Raw genomic sequence first — 24,638 nt, 5'->3', positions numbered from 1 at the left:
TGTTCATATACTTTGACCACTTATCAACTGGGGAATGGCTTGTATTTTTATAAATTTGATATAGTTCTTTATGTATTTTAGAAATGAGACCTTTATCAGAAACAGTGTCTATAAAGATTTTTTCCTAGCTTTGTACTTCCCTTCTAATCTTGTTTCTGTTGATTTTGTTTGTTCAAAACCTTTTTAATTTAATATAATCAAAGTTATGTATTTTGCCTTTCATAATGTTTTCTAGTTCTTTAGTCATAAATTCCTCCCTTCTCTAAAGATCTGATAGATAACTTATCCTTGCTCTCCTAATTTGTTTATGATATCATCCTTTATGCCCAAATCATGTACCCATTTGGACCTTATTTTGGTATAGCGTGTGAGATGTAGTGTATGCTAAGTTTCTGATATATTATTTTCCAGTTTTCCCAGCAATTTTTTGTAAAATAGTGAGTTCTTATTCCAGAAGCTGGAGGATTATCAAATACTAGATTACTATAGGCCTTGATTATTGTGTCAATCTCTGAACTTTAAAAAAAAAATTTGATAACTATTTCAATATAATTTGTTTCCTTTCTAATCTAATTTTTTTAAGTGCTTAAATTTTTAAATGCTTTTTTTTTTTTTTTTTAAATGCTTAAAAACATTATTCTAAGGAGGACTCCACAGGCTTCACAGGCTTGCAAAGATGTCCATGACACATATAAAGGTTTGGAATCCCTAGGCTAGAAGCAGCGAGATGACCAAGTGGCTAAAGGACTGGATCTCGAGGAAAGAAGACCTCAATTCAAATTTGATGTTAGAGACATATTTAACTGTGTAATCCTGAGCAAGTCACTTCATCTCTGTTCCAGTTGCCTCAACTGTAAGATGGGAAGTAATAACACCTATATGCCAGGATGGTTGTAAAGATCAAATAATATATATATAAAGCTTTTAGCACCATACCTGACACACAACAATTAGGTGCTGAATGAGAGCTTGTTCCCTTTCTTTGTGTAAAGCAATCTCAAGGACATCTTCCATCCCACACTCATAAGACTGGTCTCATCCCCCTTTGATAAAAAGCACGCTGATTCTCAGATACAGCTGTAATTAATTCTTACTCCACTGTGTTAGATCTAGCAGATTGGGCTCTATTTGTAGAAAGCTAGCCTGGAATCCTACAGAACTTCTTTTGTAGTGTTTCCAGACACTGGGCTATGGGGTGAAAGAAAGGCTAAGAGTTAAGATATATTTGGAAGAGAATTCTAGAGCTAATTTTGCTTTCAGAAAATAGCATGTCTACCCAACTTCAGGATATAATTATAACAAAACACTGAAATGGCTAACACTTTATATAGAGCATTTTAAAGTTTGCAAAATGATTTGCAAATATTATCTCATTTGGTCTTCATAATAACTCTTGGAAGTTAGGTGCAATTATTATTTCCATTTTACATATGAGAAAACTGAGAGTGACAGAAGCTGTGATTTGCCCAGGATAGTAGAACTATTAGGTATGAGACCAGATTAAAAGTCAGGGCTTCTTGACTTCAAATCCAGTACTTAGTTGGTTATGCCATTTTTATGAGCTTTCCATATTATATCTAATACTTCTCCAGCATCCTACGAACTTCCCCAAAAAGGGCAATGTCTTGAGGCAATAGGGTGTCCTGCAGATAGTTTTTCTAGAGTAAATCTGGCCCAGTCCTCATTTTGTGGGGAAGATGTGAGTGGCCCCCCTTGCTTACTTCTACTTTGCTGGATGAACTCTCTGAATTTATAGGCTTACAAGTATCTAGGAGATACAGAAAGGTGACATGTACACAGCAATGGGTGTGTACCTGGGGATTATGTGAGTCCTGTTAGATCACATCTTGCCCTGGCCCTAGTGAGGAGCTGCCTCAAATCCCCATGAAACAAGTTCCCATCTGTCTTGGGTAGGGCGGGGTAATGAATTGAGCCCCTGACCTACTTTATGTTGGGGCTTTTCCCCCCTCAGTGGAATTTGCATCAGAATAGGCCCTTTCCAGGGTCTGCTTTTGTTTATTCTGTTTACTACTAGGGAATACACCTGGACAGATAGTAAAGTTAAGCCAATATGACCACTATGACCCTCTTTCCATGGAAGGACTAAGATACTTTAAGCCAAAAAGTGACATGGAGAGTCTCTGACTAGTATTTGTTTTGAAGATAAGAGTTGACCTTAAAGAAGGCTACAGATAGAAACCACTTCTAGAGTCCAAGGGGACTTTGCTTTGGAAACATGAGTGCTTTCTCTGAGCACAGTAAGCTGTGCTAAAGGATGGAATATGTCCTGGAGCTCAGAGAACAAGGGGACAATGGTGGGCTTGGAGGTTAGAGGAAGCCAGGTAAATTGATCAATTTTATTACCTTCCAGTTCTAAAAAGCCTTCCCAGCAAATACCCTTTCAGTTTTATAATGGAAGTCAGTGAGGAAAATGGTATCTGCCAGGGATCAATTTGCTCTGGGCTTAGATTTCTAATCATATGGAGAGTTGTCCAAAAAAGGCTTCCCAGCAAACACCTCTTCAGTTTTATAATGAAAGTCAGTGAGGAAAATGGTATCTGCCAGGGATCAATTTGCTCTGGGCCTTAGATTCTTAATCATATGGAGAGTTGTCAAGAACCAAACCCATCAATTAAGCCAGCTTGAACATGAATACAAGCTTATATACCCAGAATGTAGAAGAAGAAAATAAGCCTGAGCCTAATGAAATTCAGGCATTGGGCCACAGAAAAACCATATCCTGCTTCTCTTTTCTATTCCCATTTGGAGTCTGTTTTCATAAGAATTTTATTTCACATTTATAAAAAGAACTTTTGGAGTAACATGATGCTTTTCCTCATAGCAACCCTGTCAGGGTGTGTGAATAAGTACAAATATTAGAATTCCATTTTACAGATGAGGAAATTGAGACTTAGGTTAGTATGACTAACTAGACTGACTAGAATTACACAGCCAGAACTCAAAGCCACGTCTCTGATTCCAAGTTAATTTTTCCTTTTATTCTACACTATTGCTGCCTCTCAGGGAAGACTTGGGAACATGTGCCCCTATGTCTGTTTATGACCCTGTTTGTCTTTTGTTGGCCTATTGGCTTTAGGAAGCAGGAAGAAGAGGGAGAGTTTGTGACAGAATCTTTGAACTATACAATAATCAGAACTAGAAAAGACTTGAACTCAGGGCTCCCAATTCTTTCTATGACAACCATAGGAATTCTGCTAATGCCCTTCATTGATGGGGACTTTGCTACCCAACAAGTATGATTTTGACATGAAAATAGAAGCTAGTAAGAATTTGGACTAGCATCTCAGTAATTTGGAGAGTCTACAAATTATTTGCTAATTGCCTAGACTTAAGAAAGTAATGGAGAAAATGTTTGTAATGCAGCTTAAACTTTGAAATGTGTCCTGCATAACATAAAAAATATATATCTTGATTCCAAAAGACTCATGATGGAAAATGAAGAGAAGGAATTATGGAGTCTGAATGCAGATTGAAGCATATTATTTTAACTTCTTCTTTTTTTTTATCCTTTGTGGCTTTTCCCTTTTGTTTTTTTCTTCTTTAACAACATGACTAATATGAAATATGTTTCCATGATTATGCCTTAACCTATATTAGATTGCTTGCTGTCTTGGGATGGGGAAAGAAGGGAAAAAAATTTGGAACTTAAAATAGTATAAAAATGAATGTTGAAAACTATCTTTACATGTACTTGAAAAAAATAAAATGTTTTTTATGAATATATTTATATCATAAGAGCCGATTGTTAAGTATGTACCAACAGATCGCTGGTCAGAACATCTGACCATTCCAAACTGGCTACCCTCAACCAAGATTGGGGGTAAGACCCAACCTGTAAGGGCCTGCTGTCTGAGACAATGTATCCCTTTGCTGGGGCCCAGGTGAGCTCATTGCAGAGAGCGTGCAAACACGCCCAAGAGCAGGCTACAGTCTTTGTGGCCCTGAGCGATGGATGGGAGGGGTGGTTGGGCTGCAGCTTTCTGGGTTGGGTGTGAGGAAGGGGGTGGGGGAAAGAAAAAAGGAGGGAGGAGATAAGATTGTGGGTCTTGAATGGCCAGAGTTATGGGTCTGCCACAAGCAGGATAGAAGAATAATTCACAGATGTGTTGTGTGGTATGTTGGAGGGGAGGGATAGGAAGCAGGTGTATTCCTTAACTGTCACCAAGGTGTGACCCACACTGTCACCAAGCTGATGGTAAATACTTAAGTCAGCTGGAAAAGTAGCTATCACATAAAGTCACTGAACCACTTAGAAGTTAGTTTTGAATTGTCTATTTTTTTGGCACAGAGTAATAATGATGCCATGACCCAATGCCAGAGCCTTACCTTGCTCAACTAAGCAGACATCAGCCACTTCTCCAAAAGTTGTGACTTTTGAACTCACAAAATAGATCCTCTTGATTCCAAACTTAGTGTTTTACCTTCTCCCACCCTCAACAGAGAATGAGATCTAGAACTGTCTCTCATCTCCCCACCCAAAACACAGTACCTGCCACTAGTAAGCGCTTTAAAAATGATTGTCCTTGCACCCAAGCTGATTGTGTTGGAAACCTGTACCTTTTTTTATAGAAAAGGTTTCCCTTTTAATTTTTCCCAAAATCTTTGCCTCTTCTTGACCAAAATCCTTACATACAGAGAAATTGATCTCTGATGATAGAATTCTAGAAATGATGATCATATTATCCGGAGGGGAGCCTTCCTTATACTTCTCTAATCATCTCATATTAGTAGCCACCTACCTTTTTCATGCATAAGAATGACTTTTTCTCCTTTTCAGTAGGATAACTGAAGCTAGTAGCCCCTGTGCTCTGATAATAATAAAAAAAATTTAAAAATAGTTTTTAAAAACTATTTTAAAATATCTCTCATTTATATAGCCCTTTAAGACTTTGTAAGGTCCTTTATAGATATTGTATCATTTTATGCATATAACAACCTTAATATAAACTTGCTATTATTATCCCAATCAAAGATTAAGTCATTTTTCCAGGATCAGATAGCTGGTGAATGTCTAGGGCTAGATTTGAATTCAGGCCTTCTTAACTTCTGGATCCTGTACATTCATCACTCTATACAGTCCTGGATAGGAGAGCAGAAAACTCTCATTGGGATTGAAGTTCTTAACCTGGAGTCCATCAGCTTGTTTTTTTTCTAATATTTTGAAAACTCAGTAGAATTGGTTTCCTTTATAATATTAAGTATTTTGCTTTTTTAATTCAATTTTTTAATTAATTCAATTTTTTAATTCAAGAATATTATTCTAAAAAGGGGTCCATAGACTTTAGACCATCAGCGGGGTCTGGAATACACAAAAAAGTTAACAACCTATTCTTTTCAAACCCTCTTAAATTATAGTATAGGCTCAGATAAGGAAAAGGAGTTTACTGAGCTAATAGTGTGCTTGTAAATGAGCCAGTACTAAAAGTCTTCTGACTTCAAGCACAGAGCCTTTTATATTCCATGATGCTGTAATTAATAGACTAATGAGTCTCTGAAGGGGAATTTAAGGGAAGTCATTCTTGGTCCTAGCTGAACTTAAAATGGGGGAATGTGAACATTGGAAGCTATCTAATTGCATATACCAAGTCTGAGGTTGAAGAAACTATGCTACCACTCTGATGCAGAGTAAGTTTTCAAGCCCTCAGTAAGTTAAATTCTTATGAAAACTGAGGAAACTAGGCTAGGAGATATGGAGAAACAAATAGACTTTGAGTTTGTGTTGTGGAAGCCAAGCCTCATCATAAGGTCAAAGATAAGAAGTTATTTGTTCTTCCTGCCATAAGTCTAAAGGACACGGCCTCTGCCCTTGATGAGATGGCAGCGGAATTCAAAGGACAGAAATCTGAATGGGAAAGCCAGCAGTTCGGAACTGCCCAGCCCTTGGTCAAGTCAGCTGTGAGCAAGAATCCATGAGCTGAGCCAGCCAGAGAGGATCAAGCCTCCTCCAGACAGGTGTTGAGATAGTGAAATTACTTGGCCAGAGTAGTTCTTGTACCTATTTCTTTTTATAAGTGCACATATTTTTAATGCCAAGAAATTCTGTTCTTGAACTAATTCCAATACTATATATACTATTTAGGGAAAAAGGGGGGAAGAAGAATTCTTACCAAATTCCTTTTATGACACAGATACCGTGCTGATACTTAAACCAGGAAGGGACAAAGCAAAGAAAGAAAATTATAGACCAGTTTTCCTAATGAATATTGATATAGAAATCTTAAATAAAATATTAGCAAAGAGATTACAGCAACTTGTCATCAGGATAATAATAATTTTATATAATAATAATAATGACCAAGTGGGATTTATATCAAGAATGTAGGGTTGGTTCAATATCAGGAAAGCTATCAATATAATTGACCATGTCAATAACAAAACTAACAACAAACATATGATTTTCTCCATAGATTCAGAAAAAGCATTTGATAAAATATAGTACCTATTCCTAATAAAAACATTAGAGAGCATAAAAAATAAATGGAGTTTTCCTTAAAATGATAATTAGTATCTATCTAAAACCATCAGCAAGTATTATTTGTAATGGAGATAAGATAGAAGCATTCCCAAGAAATTCTATTCTCCATGGCATCAAGATGCATATATGACAGTAAAGGCTCAAAACCTACAGTATGTTATCAAAATCAAGGAGTGCAACTTCAAATTTCCATCTTTTTCTTGCTCCTAAGACCATTTATTGAGAAAATTTCAGCTCTAGATGCAGAAAAAAGGCTTTCCGTCTTCTTCTAAGATCTTGAGGCAAGCGCAATTTGGGCTCACCATACTCAAGAGTCTCTACTTGAGCTCTGTTACTTGCTGTGTGACATCGGGCAAGTGAATTCCCCCTTTCTGAACATTGTTTGGCAAAGGATGCCTCCCTTTTTGTGACAGGAAGGAGGGAACTATGAGGGTGGAATATAAACATTGTCAGATGTGTTCACTGTGTAGCAGCTGGTTTTCGCTTGTTTTTCTTTGTATCCCCCAAAAAGGTTCCAGAAATTAACAATGATATAAACAGAATGCAGCAACAATATAAACATTGTCAGATGTGTTCACTATGTAACAGCTGGTTTTTGCTTGTTTTTCTTTGTTACCAACAAAGTTTCCAGACATTTCAATGAATAATGCAGAATAATGCATCAACAAAAGTTGTTGGGCAAAAATTAAAATAGCTAGGTATGGTGGTGTCTTCTTATAATTCCTGCTACTGAGAAAGTTGAGGCTGCTAATAATAGGAGTTCTGAACTGTATTAGGGCCATTTCAGGCTCGTGTTTAAGTCTGGCATGAATAGGATCAGCCTCTGTAATCAGAGGGCCACCAGATTGCCTTAGGGGAGAGATGAACCAGACCAGAGTGGGAAAATGGAAGAGATTAAAGTTTCCATAGTGATCATTATTGGGATAGGGCTTGTGAGTAGTCACTGTGTTTCTATCCCAGGGAAACCCAATCTCAAAAAATAAATAAATAAATAAAATCGGGGGGCTTCAAATGGATGTTAAGTCATTTCTAGGGTCTTTTTCAGATCTGACATTCTGATTCTTGTCCCCACACCAGGAACTTCTGGGGAAACTAGCTATGGTTAAAGTAGTAAGATAGGGAGAAAACCTTGACCTAGACCACATTCAAAACTGCAACAGCTCTGATCGGTTTGGGCACATTGTTGTGCTTCGAATGGATGGGGTTCTCACTCTGTTGCCTCTCCCCTGACAGGTGATTGCTGTAGTCATGGACATGTTCACAGATGTTGACATCTTCAAGGACCTGCTGGATGCTGGTTTCAAGAGGAAAGTGGCTGTGTATATTATTGTGGATGAGGCCAATGTGAAGCATTTCTTGCACATGTGTGAGCGAGCTCAGATGCACACAGGACACTTGAAGGTAAGGGTGAGCTGCCTGTCCAACAGGAATGCAGCATCTGGATCAGAAGCTGAAGAGCCTTATTTTTATTATTTATTTATTTGCTGAGGCAATTGGGGTTAAGTGACTTGCCCAGGGTCACACAGCTAGGAAGTGTTAAGTGTCTGAGACCAGATTTGAACTCAAGTCCTCCTGACTTAAGGGCTGGTGCTCTACCCATTGCACCACCTAACTGCCCCTGAAGAGTCTTATCTTGCAAATAATAGTCAAAGAATATTGCCTCCTGTCTAGCTCCCTGCCTGGCTCTTGGGAGGATGTAAAGAAGTATAAGACATTGCCCCTAGCCTCATGGGATTTCCAGGAGAGTTGCAAACATGATGCTCCCATATGTGGAAAGGATAACCAACATCTAGACAGAATGCTGAATGCTGAATGAGGGAATGCTAGAGGGCTCAGAGAAAGACCTCACTGAGCTGTGATGGCCTGAGAAGATAAGATTTGAGCTGAGCTTAGAAGTATGCATAGGATTTGATGAGGTGGAAGAGAAAAAAAAGAACATTGCTAGGATCAGGAGAAGCATGAAAAGTATTGAAGACTGGAATTTTCAAGAAAACTGAGGCTACTAGCCTATTTGAGTGAGGGCTTTGGAATCAGATGTGGAAGGTCAGGCTAAAAAATATAGAAAAAGCTAGCTCTGTAACCTTGGGCAAGTTACTTAATCCCAATTGCCTCAGGAAAAAAAAAAAATATATATATATATATGTATATATGTATACATATATATATATATATATATATATAAAGGCAATGGAAAGATTAGATCAGAGAACTAGGATTCTAATTGGAATTTTTCCACTAATTGCATACATGACTGTGAACAGATCACTTCTGTTCTTTGAGGCTCAATTTCTTCCTTTGTAAAATACATGTTGAACTAAATTATCTTTAAGGTCTTTCCCAGGCCCAACATTTTATGGTTTTGTTATTTTCTCCTTTAAGTAATAGTGAGAAATCAGTCAGATTTTCACTGAGTCCCTGGTATATGCCAGACACAGTCCTAGGGGATCTGGCAGAAGGAAGAAAAGCCCTAGGGAATGGAAAGGGAAGGAGGAATTCTTTCCAGAAAGTCACACAGAAAGGCCTAGACCTTAATCCAAATGCCAGAACTTTGAATTAATTAACCTGAATAACCTCAAAAGCATGAAGGGTTTCAGAAATAAGAGAGACTCCAGACATACCTAGTTAACAAGCTACCAAGCTCCAACGCCTGTAATTTAAGTGCATTTTTTCCAAGTGTGATTTTTTTTTCCCCCCACTCCCAAGCCCAAGCCCTTTCAAGTGGCTTAAGTGAAGCAGGAAAGGATATTTTTTCTGAGTTTGCAGATTCCATTGTGCTTGGATCTAACCAACTGGTAGGCTGGCTTCTTATATTCCCTTGCTTTGTTCCTTCCAACTCTTATGTCTGTCCTCCATATAATTATCAAAAGGAAAATAATATCAAAGTTGGAAGACAATCATTTAGAGACTGTTAATCTAACTTTGTCATTGTACAGATAAAAAAATTTAACTTTAGAAGAATCATTATGATATAGTGGAAAACCAGTGACCTGGGCATTGAGAGGCCTGGCATTTAGTCCTGACTCTGTCACTGACTCATTGAATGACCTTCTCAGGTCATTTCTTTCCTCCTGGAGCACAAGATTCTCTATCTCAAAAAATCAAGATGTTCAAAAAAGTACTAAACTCTCTAAAAAATTCTCTGATTCTATTCTAAGTCATTAACTCAAAGCTACATAGCTAAATGTTGCTATTGATTATATTACTTTAATAATAATTTATCATAAGTTATCAATATATTATCACAAATCAACAAATAATTTATCATAAAATCATAACTAATGGCTATCACGTATATAATATTTTAAGGTTTACAAACCCATTATCTCATTTAATCCTTGCAACAATTTTGTGAGTTAGATAATGCAAGTATTATCCCCATTTTACCAAGTCTAGAAAGAAACCTATGAATTGGAGAGGGCAAATTAGGTTGTAGGAGAAAGAAAGCATTCTTATATAGAAAAGACTCTTGTTAACTATAAGAAAGAACTTTAGCTATGGGTGAAGAGAGCAAGTCAACATCTTAGTACTCTTCATGAGAGCAAGCCAGAAAGTATTAAAACTTTGCTTTTGGATTAATTCTATTCCACTGGTACTTAAAACATGTCAGTTACCTACAAAGAGACAGGAGAACTTTGCCTTCAAGAACTTTGCATTTTAATAGAACTTCATTTTTCAAGAACATCTTCAAGGTTTTCCTAAGAAACTACAGGATTGATGGTGTTAATGGGTTAGTGATCTGGGTAGGAGCTGTGGGTGTTTCTTATAGTGTTTTCTTTAAAATAGTAGACACATGGGATAAAAAAATTTTACAAGTTATTTCAGGGTTTTCAGATGGATCAAGCTAGCTTTCAGGAGATAGAGTGGTGAGTGATGGAGAGATTTATCTATTCAAGAAAAAGTAAACAGGAAAAAAATATTGGTGATGTCAGGGTGCTCATTATGTCTTGGCCCTCTAATTTGTCCAGGCCTTGTCCTTCCATTTAGCAAAGAGGCCACTCAAACCTAGCGATGGGCAAATACCACTGTGACTTTTTCTCCTCTGTGGAGGTGGCAGAAGAATTTTAGAATGGAAAAGCTTTTACCTGTAAATTCTTGGAAGAAAAGGAGACAACATATGCTAAATCTTTTTCCAGTCCATTTCTCCATCATCCTCTTGGTGCTTTTGCCACCTGAATCTCCAGTGTGGTATTTACAACTGAAAGACCCTAGACCTCAGTTCAAATTCCATTTCTTATGCTTACTATCACCCAGCTTTTTCTTTTTTTTTTATTGTAGTAAGTTTATTTTTAATACACATTACTTTATGAATAATTTGGGAGAGAAAAATCAGAACAAAAGGGAAAAACCGTGTGAGAGAGTAAAAAAACAAACAAAGAGAAGCAAACTTAGCATGTACTGATTTATATTCAGTTTCCTTTGTTCTTCTTCTGGATGTAGATGACTTTTTCTGTTTAAAGTCTATTGGGATTACTTTGGATCACTGAATTGCTGAGAAGAACCAAGTCTTTCATAATTGATTATCACACATTCTTGCTGTTATTGTATACAATGTATTTTTGGTTCTATTTGTTTCACTCATATCAGTTCATGTAAATCTTTCCAAGCCTTTCTATAATCAGCTTGCTCATCATTTTTAATAGAACAATAATATTATATTACCTTCATGCATCACAATTTGTCCAGCCATTCCCCAATTGATGGGCATCTACTCCGTTTTCAACTCTTTGCTACCACAAAAAGAACTGCTACAAACATTTTTTGCACATGTGGTAGACCCAGCTTTCTCAACTACTAAAAGAGAGGGTGGAGTAGATGGTGTCTAAGGTCTCTTGCAGCTCTAAGTGGGTAAATAGAAGACATGAAGATTCAGGCTCAGAGAGAACTAGAAAGAGAATTCTGGTCTGGCTCTCAGTCTTTAGGGATGTCCACTACTATAACTATAGTTTGTGACCCCATACGGTGTCTCCTAACTGAATGTGGGGATCATGAAATTATGATTTATTATTAGTAAATGTTTGATTTGTATACCTATTTTATATAGTTGTATACCTGGGTCACATAAAGATTTCTCAGGCAAAAAGGGGTTGAGTGGAAAAAGTTTAAGAAGCTCTGCACTATACCACATTGTAGCCTCTTTGCTTCAAAGGCATTTCTAAAAGTTGATTTCTCCTCACATCTCATCCCCTTCCCCAAACAGCCTGACATTATTTCTCAAGCTCCTACAGGCCCAGATCCAGTGAGCTGTCACTTCTACCTGAGGCCCTGCCCTGACTGCCCTGCTCCGAGCTGGCCAGCTCCTGGGTCCCTCCCTTCCCTCAGGTGGGCATAGGCCAGAGCTTGTCCTGAAGAGGCTTTTCCTTGCAATTTCCTCTTGTTAATCCTTTGGCTGTTCCTTATTCTCATTCATTAAGCAAGTCTATATCATGCCCCTGGGTGTGGTGGGAGATCCAAGCCAGGGGGTGGGCCAGGCCCACACAAGCTTCTGATCTAATTAGTAGTGAAGGGGAGGGAAAGAACAAGATACACACATGGGGGGGGGAGAAAGACTCAATAGGCTGTACGTGATCAAGTGCTCAAGAGGGTAGCAGAGACTGTAAGTAAGTAGAAATAGGTGCTGCAACGAAAGGAAGTAGGTTTTGACTTGGGACCTAAAGGACAAGTAACATTTAGATGGGTGGTGAGGACATTCCAGGTAAGGAGAACTTCATGAAGGGGATGCATGTATGGTGAAGGACAGTAAGATGGGAGCTCAGGGTTCACAACAGGAGAATTCAGACTAAGGAATCTGGACTTTAGCCTCTAGACTATGGGGAAGCTGGGAAGGCACATGCTATTCCAGCTTATTCCCAGTTCTGGAGTTCTGGCTCAAGAAAGTTGCTGTCAACTTTGCCCATTTCAGAATGTTGACAAGAGAGCCTGGATGGAATCCTTTTATGAGAAATGCTTCCTGAGATTTGTCACAGGCAGAGTTACTTACTAATGAAGGTAGTTTGTGACTCCGAGGCAGTGAGGTTGGAAGGGAGGATATTTAGAAAGAATGTATAAAGCCATACCCACTGAAGGCCTGTAGCAGTATTGGCCCTTCCTGGACCATGGAATTATGCTTGTTTTGGACTCTGCCTTGTTAGAATCCACAATAAACTACCATGGAAACTAACCTTTTGTAAACCAAGAACAGCCAATGCATTAAAATGACTTACTTTACTATTGGATAATTCCTACGTTTTCTGTTTCTTAGAGCGGAGTCAAATTATTTCTGGATCAAAATTTTCAGTGTTGTTGAAGTTAGGGTTAGAAGAATTTAGTAATCCCCAAATCCCTATTACATCTTTAAAGGAACAGTGGAAAGATTGCTAGACTTGTAATGAAGAGACCTGGGTTAGAATTTTGCCTCAGGAATTTAGCTATGAGACTTTAGGAAAATCATTTCACTTTTTTGGAGTCTTATTTTCCCTATTTTTAAAATTGATGTGAAAATTCTTGCCCTGCATTCTTTAAAATGTCATTTTGGGAAAAGTATTTTAAAGTTTTGCATAACTGTGAGTTATCATTGTTTTAAAAAAAAATCTTCATAATACCTCTTGAAGATAGACTGGGCTGGATTTATTCCTATTTCACAAATGATGAAATTGAAACCCCGAATGATGAAGGTGACTTGTCCAGGATCACCAGGACTAGAATCTAGGTGCTAAATTATCATGTAGCCCTTCAAGTAATTCTCTGTAGTTTGGCTCACACAACTTTCTGTCTGAGTTCTGTCTCAATTGATTGAGCTCCCCAGATTTATCTGCCATAAGTAAGCTCTACTACATAGTTATGTGCTCTGTTATAGAAGGGCCTTTCTGACCCCAATAGTGGGTCAGAGACCAGATGAAGCCCTGATGCCTAGGAGCCAGCCGTCAGAGACAAGAACTGCCATTAATTTGACTAGCTAAAATAAAACAAAATAAAATACCCAAGTCAATCTTTTACAGCTAAACTAGAAAAACTGGTAACTGTCCAATTCAGGAAAAAATTTCTGAGCCCAAATTGTGGCTACAGTAAGTTCTGATTTTTTTTTTTTTTTTACTTTGATAGTCATAGGAAATGAGAATGTAAGGCAGGTTTGTCCCTGTAGAGCAATGAGACCACTTCATTATTCAGACTGACAGTACAGTCAATTCAAGTCTGTTTTTCAGCCTCAAGGACTTTTACTTTCCAGACTCCTGACTCTTTGGCCTGTTGTTGCAGCATAGCATTCATCTGGATTCTTCTGGTTCTACTCTCTGGACTTTGTAGCAACCCCCTAGGCAAAGTTAGCCTGACTTTGAACTTTTCCAGCAAAAGCATAATGTGACCAAATATTTCAGCCATAGTTGCCATGCTGAAATACCCCCAACTGTCTCTTTTCCCTCTAGCATTTTAACAGAGGTTATCTTAGGATCTAAAAAAACATTTTCCCCAACCTCCCATTTAAAGAAGAGGAAGCAGAAAGCCAGAAAAATTCTTTCTTTGTAAGCTAAGCCTCAGGGTCTTCACCTCTCCCAGACATTCTGTTTCAGTGTTTCTTTGGGTCTGCTTTTGTCTCTCCTTGGCTTCCTTCCCTAAGAAGCTATCTTCTTCAGAATCTTAGACTTTAAATGTTAGAGCCAAAAGAGTTCATAGAGAACATATAATCCAATCCTTATGCTTTATTGTGGAGAAAACCAAGATTCAGAGTACCATCCAATAAATCAGTATCAGGGCTAGAATCTCAGCATTTTAACTTTTTAATCTCACCTTATTATTTGTGTCTCCCTTCTGCTGAGTTCTGTCAAAGGAAAATAAGACTATGCCCCAAGTGGTTTTGAGTGCCGAGGCATGTATGAGGACAAAGGAACTAGAAAGCTATATGCTGTTGTCAGACCATTTCTGAAACATAGAACACTTTTGAGGAACCATGTGGCCAATCTAGTCACAGAAACAAATTAAGGTCTGGCTCACCTTCAGTCTGCCTGCACGGTAGCTTTCATCACACTGGTTTTCTTCTCAATTTAACAGATATTTATTAAATATCTACTGTGTGCCAAGAACAGTGCTAAGAGCAAGAAGAATAGACATTGCAGCAAGGAACACCCCTGGATAATGATCTTTTTTCTGTCTTTGACACCATTTCCTGCATGTGGTCCCTTTGATACCATTATATTTGGCATCCTTAAAAAACAAATGTTATCCATAAACGGGAATGAGTCCCTTCCCTCATAGGACTGTGATAAGAGCCTGAATCACAGGGTATATATACATGGTATGCTGGTTTGGGATACATTAAATCAGAGTCTAACGGGTTTGGCTTATCTATTGCTAGTCCATACTTCGGCCTAGAAAAGCTTTTGTGCCTGAGGTTAATTGTGTCATGCAGGATATGCAGACTCACTTCCTTTAGTTGTCATTCAGTCTTTTTTCAGTTGTGTACCTCTCCTGATCTCATTTGGGATTTTCTTGGCAAAGATACTGGACTGATTTGTCATTTCCTTCTTCACCTCATTTTACAGATGAAGAAACTGAGGCAAACAGGGTCAAGTGACTTGCCCAGGTTGACAAATTAAATAAGTGTCTGAGGACATATTTGAACTCAGGAAGAGAAGTCTTTCTGACTCTCAACCTGGCATTTTCCACTGTGCGGCTTAGCTGCCCCACTTCCCCCAAACCCAGTCTAATTGTTGAAAGTTGATGCTTTGTTTATTAACTATACAACCTTTGAAAAGCTTTCTAATCTTCAATTTCCCCATTTGTCAAGAGGAGCTAACAATTCTAGCCTCGTTTCCTGGCAAGGATCTTGTGAGAACAAATGGAGAAAGGGATGTGCCAGCTTTTTATAAACAGTAAACTTTGTAAACTGTACCAATGTCAGGTTGTAGGATGGCGATGGTGATGATGATGCCAGGGATACTCCCTGTCCTAGGAAGAAGGAACAGAAATGGGGACAGCAGCATGAATGGCTAGATGCTTTTCCCCAGAGCCAAGACCATCTCTTGAAACAAAATCATCCAGGCTTTGATGACTGATAGTCTGGCCATTGTAAACCCTGCTCTGAGGGAACAGTAAATCTCCAGCTTTAGTCATCTGCTGTCTCCTGTCTAGTTGTTCCCGTCAAAAAAACCAAACCCTTTCAGCCCAGATTTCTGTTGTGTCCCCATTTCAAGTTCCCAGTATTCCCTAGGGGGATGTCAGGTGAGGAAAGGAGAATTACCTTCTGACTCATCCATTTGGGTTCCTGGGAAGATAAAGAGCCATGGGCAACATGTGAAGGGAATTGGGTGGTCTCTGCTCAATATTGTCAGTGGTCTTTTCATCCTTTATAAGCCATACTGATTTCTGTTCTGTGACAGTAAGCCTAATATCTCCCACTGTGTGCCCTTTAAAACATGGACAAAGCTTTGCATATAAATATCCTGAGTAAAAGAGCTTTTAGCCTAATATTGGTAGAAGTAACTGGCTCCAGGAGAACTCTAGTCAGTATTAAATCAAAATCTTTCAGCTTAAATTCAATAGACTTGTGATAAAAAGTGCCATCTGCATCTAGAGAGAGAACTATGGAAAATGAATGTGGATCAAAGCATAGTATTTCCACTATTTTGTTATTGTTTGTTTTTTCCTTGGCTTTTTCTTTTTCACTTTTGATCTGATTTTTATTGCACAGCATAATGAATATGGAAATGTATTTAGAAAAATTACATATGTTGAACCTATAGCAGATTGCTTGCTATCTTGGGGGGGGAGGGGGGAGGGAGGGAGGAAAATTTGAAACACAGGTTTTTACAGAGTTAAATGTTGAAACTATCTTTACATGTATTTGGAAAAATAAAATACTGTAAAAAAAAAATCTCAGACTAAAAACATGTTGGTAGGAATTTAACTTGAAGAGAAGACATCCTTTTCAGAAGTATTTCTATTTTTCAATGTTTCCTTTAAGAAATGGTTACCAGAGTTGAACACATTATTCTTTTTGTGAGAGATTTTATTTTTTTAATTTTGATACCTATACTTTAATTCATCTTGTCTATTTTTCCTAGATTCACAAGGAATATTCAAATATCTAATTTCTCCTCAGAAACAACACCCTAGGTTTCTTTTCAGTGAATCAATAAATTGTATTAAGTGCATACTATAAGCCAGATAGTGTACTACACTTTGGGAATACAAATAAAAGGCAAAAAACATTCTGCCCTCAAGAAACTGAAATTTTTATGGGGGAGACACTATCTACATAAAAAGGCACATAAAAGTTAAACAGAAGGCAGAATCAATTTGGAGGACTATGAAAAGTCCCAGGTAGAAGGCTGGATTTGATGTCAATCATTGAAGAAAGCCAGAGTTTTTTCAAGGTAAAGATAAGGAGGAAGAACATCCTAGGCATAGGAATCAGTATGCACTAAGTCACAAAAATGGAGTGTTGTGTTTAAGGAACACCAAGGTGACTGTGGCAGGACTGAAGAATTCATGGATGAAAGTAATGTATAAAACAAACAAAGATAGGAAGGTGCCAAGTTATAAAGAACTTTAATTACCAAGCATAGGAGGATGGAGTGAGTTGGGTATGGGGGAGGGGTGTCAAAGTGATAATATTGTCAGACTTATGCTTTAGGAGAATCACTTTGGTAGATGGGTAGAGGCTGGAGTGGAGTGAGCATATTCTTGAGGTAAGAAGACCAATTAGAAAGCTATTTTAACTGAGAGGTGATAAGAGATTGTGATATATAGTAATATTTATGTAAGTGGAAAAAAGTGTTTTTTTGTGTTTTTTTTTTTTTTAACATTTCATATATATATTTGTGGAGACAGTTTGGGTAAAGTGACTTGCCCAAGATCACACAGCTAGTGTCTGAGGCCACATTTGAATTCAGATCCTCCTAGCTCTACTACTGATGGTCTATCTACTGTACCACCTTGCTGCTCTCTGATGTGGTTTCTTTAAATAAAGACTTATAGCTGGGACCTAGAAGTCCAGCAGAAATTATAATCGGGCCTCCCCATTCCTGTCACTGTCCCCCTCAACTTCCTTTCATTGTAAAAGTGTGTCCTGTTTTTTTGGACATCTCTAGGACTAGAAATCTGAGTCATTTATAACAGAGAGCCTTGAATCAACTTGGCTTTCTAAAGGAGAGCAATTAGAATTTAGCTTTTAAGATTTTCTGAAAATATTTTACACAGTATGTATAGATCTATGTGAAACCCTTTTGGTAATTTTATAATCTTGGCTATGACTTGAGGAAACCATTGACCTAGGCTTTTACCCATGAAGCCTTAAACCTTTTAAGAGATCTAAACTGGTGATTCTTAGAACTTTTCAGTGAGGTATCACAGTCCAACTTCATAAATGGGGAAACTAAAATATCAACTGGAGAATTAATACCAGGCACAAGGTAAACTGAGAAGTTAAAAAGGATGTCTAAATTTAGAGCTTAATCCTGTGATTCCTGCTAAGCCACATTGTCTGTCCCCTGTTGAATTAGCCTATCTACACTTTACCTCTGGACTATTAACATCAGATAATATTTTAAGAGGTCCTGTTTATGATATAGTTAGGTAAATGAACTAAAAACGTCATATTAGTTGGGCAAAAACAATGTTTGGTTCATAGTTTATTGCTTTTAGAAAATATCCAGAGTTGGTCCCTGTTCATACTGATTTACTTTGTTTCAGGTTCTGTAAAATATTGAGGTTCACTTTAGGAGGTTGGCAAATTAGCGTAAGTCATTCTGGTTTGGTCAAGCAAAACTGGCTCAAGCTCTTGATCCAAAGTGAATTAGAATGCTGAACTAGACCCTCAAAGAAGACATGTTCTAAAATGTGACTCAGGCCAAAATGAAGACAGCATATTTAGCATGTGGCCAACTTGCATTGAGGGAATGTGTAGCTATCTCTTTGCCCTTGTACTATCTTAGGTGGCCTTGAAATAAGGAATCCATCTGTGATTTTACAGATTTATGGAACTCCCAGGAAAGGAAATTTCTTGTCATCTAAAATTTAGAAAGTTGCCTATAAGAGTGGAGTCAAATTCAAATAGAAATGGATCCCAGAAAGTCCCTTATTGGCTTAGAAAATCATGAATGAACATTATTTATATTGTTTTGTTTTTTGTGTTGCTAAGCATTTTCCAATAATGTTTTAATCTGGATTAGAGGGATGTCCAGACTTAGCACCTTTGGCCTAGAGCAGAAGTTTAAATGACTTGCTCAAAAAAGTGAGAAAGACCAACACCTTCCCATTTTGCCAGTGATCAGCTCTACCCAAGTTCTCTCTCTCTCTCTCTCTCTCTCTCTCTCTCTCTCTCTCTCTCTCTCTCTCTCTCTCTCTCTCTCTCTCTCTCTCTCTCTCTCTCTCTCTCTTTTTTTTTTTTAATTGTTTTTAGTGGAGATTCCAAACCTGCCTGACTTTAAAGCCAGTTAGTCACCATAATGCAAGCACTAAGTTGCCTAAAACCAGAACTAAATAAGGTTCTGGTAGACAGAGATACAATGGCCCCAAGCTATTTCTGAGTAGCATGAACATAATAGGTGTGGAGAAAACATCATTTGGGAGTTAAGCAATCTGGACTTTTCTTCCCAGCCACCTGCTCTGTTAATGAGACGCCTATCTGGGTCCTTGCATATACCTCTGTGCAATTAGATGTGGCTGTCAGCCCCACCTTTAGCCAGATAGAGATGATTCTACTAGTTCTGCCCTTCAGACCTTGCAGAGGAAGATGAAGCCCACACAGTCTGATGATAGTTGGAAGGGGGTGGTTCTTGTTATATTTCCTTCCTGCTTTTCCCTGTCAAAATACCAAGACCTACCTGTGTCCTACCCCCACATTCCATTGTCCAATACAGTGTCTCATTGTTCCAAAAAGAGCATAGGTTGACCAGTGAGCTATTTTCTTTCTTTCTTTTTCTCTTGGGGTGGGGGTGGGGGTGGGAGGGAGGGCGGGGAGAGCCTTAGGAGAGAGTTAGCTACTTTTCTTCTTATACTTTCCTTGGATATATTTTGGTTGGTTCCCTTGGCAGTTCATCATTCTACCATTTTTTTTTTCCCATGATAAGGTCCCCTCACTGGAAAGAAGTGCTATGTTTTCTTTTCTTTCTTTCTTTCTTTTTTCTTCATTTTCCCCTTTCCTCCTTCCTTTTCCCCCTCCCTCCCTCCCTTCTTCCTTTTCTCCTTTCTCTTCCTCAGCTCAGCTCCAAACTGTCCTGCTTCCTGATAGCTTGGGTGGTTTTTAATAGGACAGATATTCAAGAAGTGACAGACAAATGCTGAACATGTTCTGTGGTTATAACAGTGGTAACAACACACGTCTGGCAAATCCTTCCCAGGTCTGCTTTGTTCCTACTTCCAATCCCAAGTGTGGTTCCATGACTGGTACAAAGTTACAAATGCTAGTTGCCTCAGGAGAAAATCAACTTCCTACTCTGTATGCTTAATGCCAGGGAGGGATATGAGCTCAGGGATAAAGGGTACACTTATCTCCATGTCCCTTACAGGGTTAGGTCATGATGCATTGAGTGTCCCTTATGGAATCTTCTCAGAAATGTGCTGGAAGTGTTTGAGGGGACTGAAGAGAAGAGTCCTGGACAGATCTCCTGGATCTTCTAAGAATTTTCTGATATTCCTCACTCCATCCTTGGTTCTGTCCATTAGGCCACACTACCCCTTGGCAACTAGCACAGCGCATTCTCTTGAATGTAATAAATAACTGATAATTGTTAAGTTAAAACACATTATAAATATTTGACAGCAAGACAGTTTAACAAGTGGGTATGCAGCAGTCTTTGAACTATTTGAAGTGCTTGTTGCCTGGGAAGAAGAATTAGGATTGTTCTGCTTGGCTTCAAAGGGCAGAACTGCAAGAAGTGCATAAGGATATAAGGAACATTTACTAATAATTGGAGCAATGCAGAAGTCAGATGAGTTGCTTTGGAAAGTAGTAGATTTTTTCTTACTTGAGACCATCAGACAACTTGGATTTGTTGTTTAGGCATGGTTTGCAATCACCAACCTCTGAGGTCCCTCCAGCTCTGAGATTCTGTATGATGTCTACAGGAGAATAATCAAGATGGGAAGGAATCCAGAATTCATGTCATTTTAATATCATTTGAAACAGCTTGATGCAATGTCTAGCCTATATAGTAGGTGCTTAATAAATGTCTATTGATTAATTGATTGAACTTGAAACATTTAGCTTGGAAAAGGGAAGAATTAGGGAATACATACTAGCTGTTCACCTTTGTATAATTAGTTCTCAATGACAAAGTGAGGGTCAAAAGTAGAACTAACAGGAAAGTCGATTTTATGATTAGAGTTGACTGACAATGAAAAATGCCTTCCTTTTGCATTGATAAGCTTAGAGAGCAGAGACTCGTATCCTAGTTCATCTTGGCATCCTGAGTATTGTGTATAATACTTTGTATATGGTAAACACCTAAATCATGTTTGTTGAATTAAATTGTTGAACTGAAATAGTAAGTTCCATGTCATAGGAATTATTTGAACAGAGCTTGATGGCCTTCCATATATTGGTGATGCTATATAAATGATATTCTTATACTGGATTCAGTGATTTTGAAGATTTTTTTCCTAACTTTGAGACTCCACTTCAATGACACCACATGAAAGCCCACCTCCTCCAGGACTAGTCCCACTCTTTCATGTTTAGAAGATCTCTAGAGGAACCTAGGATGAGCTATTGATCAATGATGACACTCTCTTTCTCTTTCACTATCCCAGGAAATCAAGAAATGGTACTTCAGCTTTGAAACTAATCCTGTTACTTTTGCATCCTCTCCAGAACCTGGCAACAGCTATTTTCAACCCCAAAAAAAAGGGCTTATATTATGTCTCAAACAAACCACAGGAGTCTTCAATGGCCATGCCATTCTATCCTCTAGCAAATCCTTCTATAGCACTTGTGTCTCAAGGTCTCTGCAGCCCCATAGGCATGTAATAAATGCTTGATGATTGATTGATTTTGCCAGTGGGTATCCTTCATAGAAAAAGGGCATTAAGAGTGCACGCAAATCCCAACAGGGAGGTTTTAGTCGGGTTCTGTATTTCGGTTCTGTTATATTTAGCTGCTGTCATATTCCCCTAAACAGGAACCAATATGCTGACCTTCTTTTCCTAGGCAGTAATAAAAGGTTGCTAGCTTCTCCCCAGTGCTGGGAGTAATCACAGCTACTTGTTCTTTGTGATTGATAGCATGTGAAAGATTTTTTTAGGTGACTTTCTTGCCTTTTGCCAACGATTCCTCTGGCTTCTCACATAGCTTCTAGCAGTTCTCTCTAACTTAAATGGCACAATCATGGACCTGAGTTCAAAGCCTGCCTCAAAGTTTCCTTCTCTCTAAATAGCACCTACAGTATACGATTGTTTTGAGTATCAAATGCAATAATATATGTAAGGCACATTGCAAATTTTAAAGCATCAGAGAAATGTTTGCTCTTCTATCATTATGATTTTGAAAGGTCTTATCCAAGGAGCTATTGAACCAGCCGTAGTGTTTCCAATTCTTTCTTTCTGCTTGCATATATAGAAGATAGCATAAACAGTTATACCTGGAAAGTAGGAGGTCCAGGGAGAGTGGGATGTGGGCAGAGTTCCCACTGAAAATGTGCTGTTTTCCTTACAACAACATCTTATTCTCTGCTTTTCAAAAAAGCGTGGAATATAAGTAGGCAAGGGATTAGCTATGGGATGTGAAATCCAGAATGGTATTGGGTATATGAATTGGCAGAGCTTCATGTTAGCATCACCTCAAACTCCTAGGATTTGATAAAGGCTGTTAATCTTGGAACCTAAAGTATTTGTGCCATACTTGGGGGAGATAAAGTCATGTGGGTGACATGATGGAATTGAAAGAACAAAGAATCTCAAGACCTGAAATCTAGTCTTTTCTCTTCAGTACCTACCATCTTTGTTACCTTGTCATATCACCTTTCTAGGACTGTTTCCTTCTCCCTAAAACAAGGGATATAAAGTAAATGATTTTAAATGTCCCTTTAAATGTAATACTATATTAGTGTAAGTTCCTCATTGGACACTCCCTATATTAATGAAATCAGAGGCCTGATTAAAGAAAAGATACGTAATTCTTTGCATGAATGTTCTATTTTTCTGAGGTTAATACCCACTTTTGTGCTGTTATTGCCTCCACTTTACAGATGAGGAAACTGAAATGAACAGAGTTTAAGTGACTTGTCCAGTGTCATACAGCCAATAAGTGTCTGAGACAGGCTTTGAACTCAGGTCCATGATTGTATCTTTTTAGATATAAATTTTTAGAAATTGTATAGGAAGTCAGAGAAAAAGTTATCAAAAGGCAAGATTATTTGGTTATCTGAAAGAGTTCTTTGCATGCTTTCAACCATTAGTGGCAGTAGGAAAACCAGGCCTCAGACAATTTAAGTGGATTTATCTGTGCTGTGATGGTAGAGGACTGATACAGAAGGGGTGCATACCAAGCTGAGAAAATATCTATGCATCATCATCCTGAAGACCTGGGACTAGAAGGAATTTGTTGAAATCTACAGGGAACCCAGTAACTTCATTTTAGCTTCCAAATATGAGCAAACTTGACATTGTAATGATTTGCAGGGATTTCAGAAGGACTCTTCATTTATATAGCATGTCTCCTCTTTCCTCTTCACCCTAATAAGGGCTGAAATAGCCCTCCAATAGACAACAGAGAAATAGACTGTCAAAGGGTTTATTACCCACAGTAAGGGTATGCCATTCTACCCTACTCTTGACCTATCCTTCAGTCTACCTCAACGCCAACTCTTTCACATCTGCCCAGCTGGAAGTAATTTCCACTACCCCTTCCATCTCCTTGTCTCGTTTCCTAGCTTTTTGTTCTCACCTTATGCACCTATCACAGCCTCATTTGTATTGTATTATATTGTATTACATATTTATATTGTATTACTCTGTGCACATGCCTTATTCTCCCTAATTGATTATCTTTGAGGACAGAAAATCTTTCTCAATGCTGTAGATTTGTGTATATTGTCGGGAAAGTAGTGTTTTACTTTACTTCAGGATTGCCAAGTTATTGCAGTTATGGACGTGATAGTAATGTAATGGATTGTGTATCTTTTTATTAAAATCAGAACTCTGATTTCATTAATATAGGGAGGGGCAGCTAGGTGGCGCAGTGGATAGATCACCAGCCTTGAATTCATGAGGACCAGAGTTCAAATTTGGTCTCAGACACTTAACACTTCCTAGCTGTGTGACCCTGGGCAAGTCACTTAACCCCAGCCTCAAAAAAAAAAAAAAAAAAAAGAAAAAGAAAAAGAAAAGAAAACATTAATATAGGGAGCTTCCAGTGAGACACTTACACTAACATGGTATTGCATATAGTAGGTACTTAATAAAAATTTTAAATGAGTAAGTAAAGGAATGAACATATGAATGATGAATGAATCTATCCTTGATTAACTTGAGAATTGACATTTTCCTTTCTGGGGATGTATTCTAGCTGCAAAAACTAAAACAAGGGAAACAAAAACAATTCACTGCAGGAATTGAAAAGATAGATCTGTATGAGCTATAATGAAGAAGGAAGATACCAACAGAATCTTGAAGGATGGGAAAACTTTAGATAAATAGAAGGACATTCTATATTGAAAGAACACTAATAACAAAAGGTCTGAGGTGGGAATAAACATTGATGCTTTAGCTTGTCTAAAACAGAGGGTGAACATCAGGTAGCAGAAGATAAGATCTGATAGATAACATGCTCTGGGGATAAATTACTGGAATAAGAGTCAGGAAGACCCAGATTTAAATCCCATCTTTGGTACCACAGGAAACCATGAGCAAGGTCATTTAACCATATCTTTAAAGTGAGGATAAATACCTGTGCAGCATCTGCCTCACATGGTTCTTATGAAATTCAAATGAAATCATATAGACCAACTTTAGTTCACCATGTAAACATCATTATAATAATAATAATAATATTGTTATTGGAGAGTGGCAGAGTGGCATATTGATAGAGAGCTGATCTTGTCATCAATCAGCATGTATTTATTAAGCACTCCTATGTACCAGCCCCTGTATTAGGCACAAGCAATTCAAATACAAAAATGAGATGATCCCAGCCTTTTCACAGGAAGATAAAGATTCGAGTCTAGCCTCTGACACT

The 24,638-nt window shown here is 38.1% G+C and overlaps 2 protein-coding genes across 3 annotated transcripts in view; one reads left to right on the top strand and one right to left on the bottom strand.

Annotated features, from left to right (window-relative positions):
* SLC5A10 (solute carrier family 5 member 10) overlaps nt 1-24,638 on the bottom strand; it is a 183,773-nt gene that overhangs the window by 67,416 nt on the left and 91,719 nt on the right. The gene's annotated exons all lie outside the window — the stretch shown is intronic.
* FAM83G (family with sequence similarity 83 member G) overlaps nt 1-24,638 on the top strand; it is a 56,282-nt gene that overhangs the window by 20,945 nt on the left and 10,699 nt on the right. For both annotated transcript variants that reach the window (XM_074281707.1, XM_074281705.1), the window contains exon 2: nt 7,730-7,897. In XM_074281707.1, coding sequence (XP_074137808.1) covers nt 7,730-7,897 — 168 coding nt within the window. The remainder of the gene's footprint in view (nt 1-7,729; nt 7,898-24,638) is intronic.

Source organism: Sminthopsis crassicaudata, chromosome 1 (genome assembly GCF_048593235.1).
Source record: "Sminthopsis crassicaudata isolate SCR6 chromosome 1, ASM4859323v1, whole genome shotgun sequence".
In the NCBI taxonomy this organism is placed as follows: Eukaryota; Metazoa; Chordata; class Mammalia; order Dasyuromorphia; family Dasyuridae; genus Sminthopsis; species Sminthopsis crassicaudata.
The sequence above is the reverse complement of the archived record's forward strand: the minus strand, read 5'-3'. Positions and strand labels throughout refer to the sequence as shown.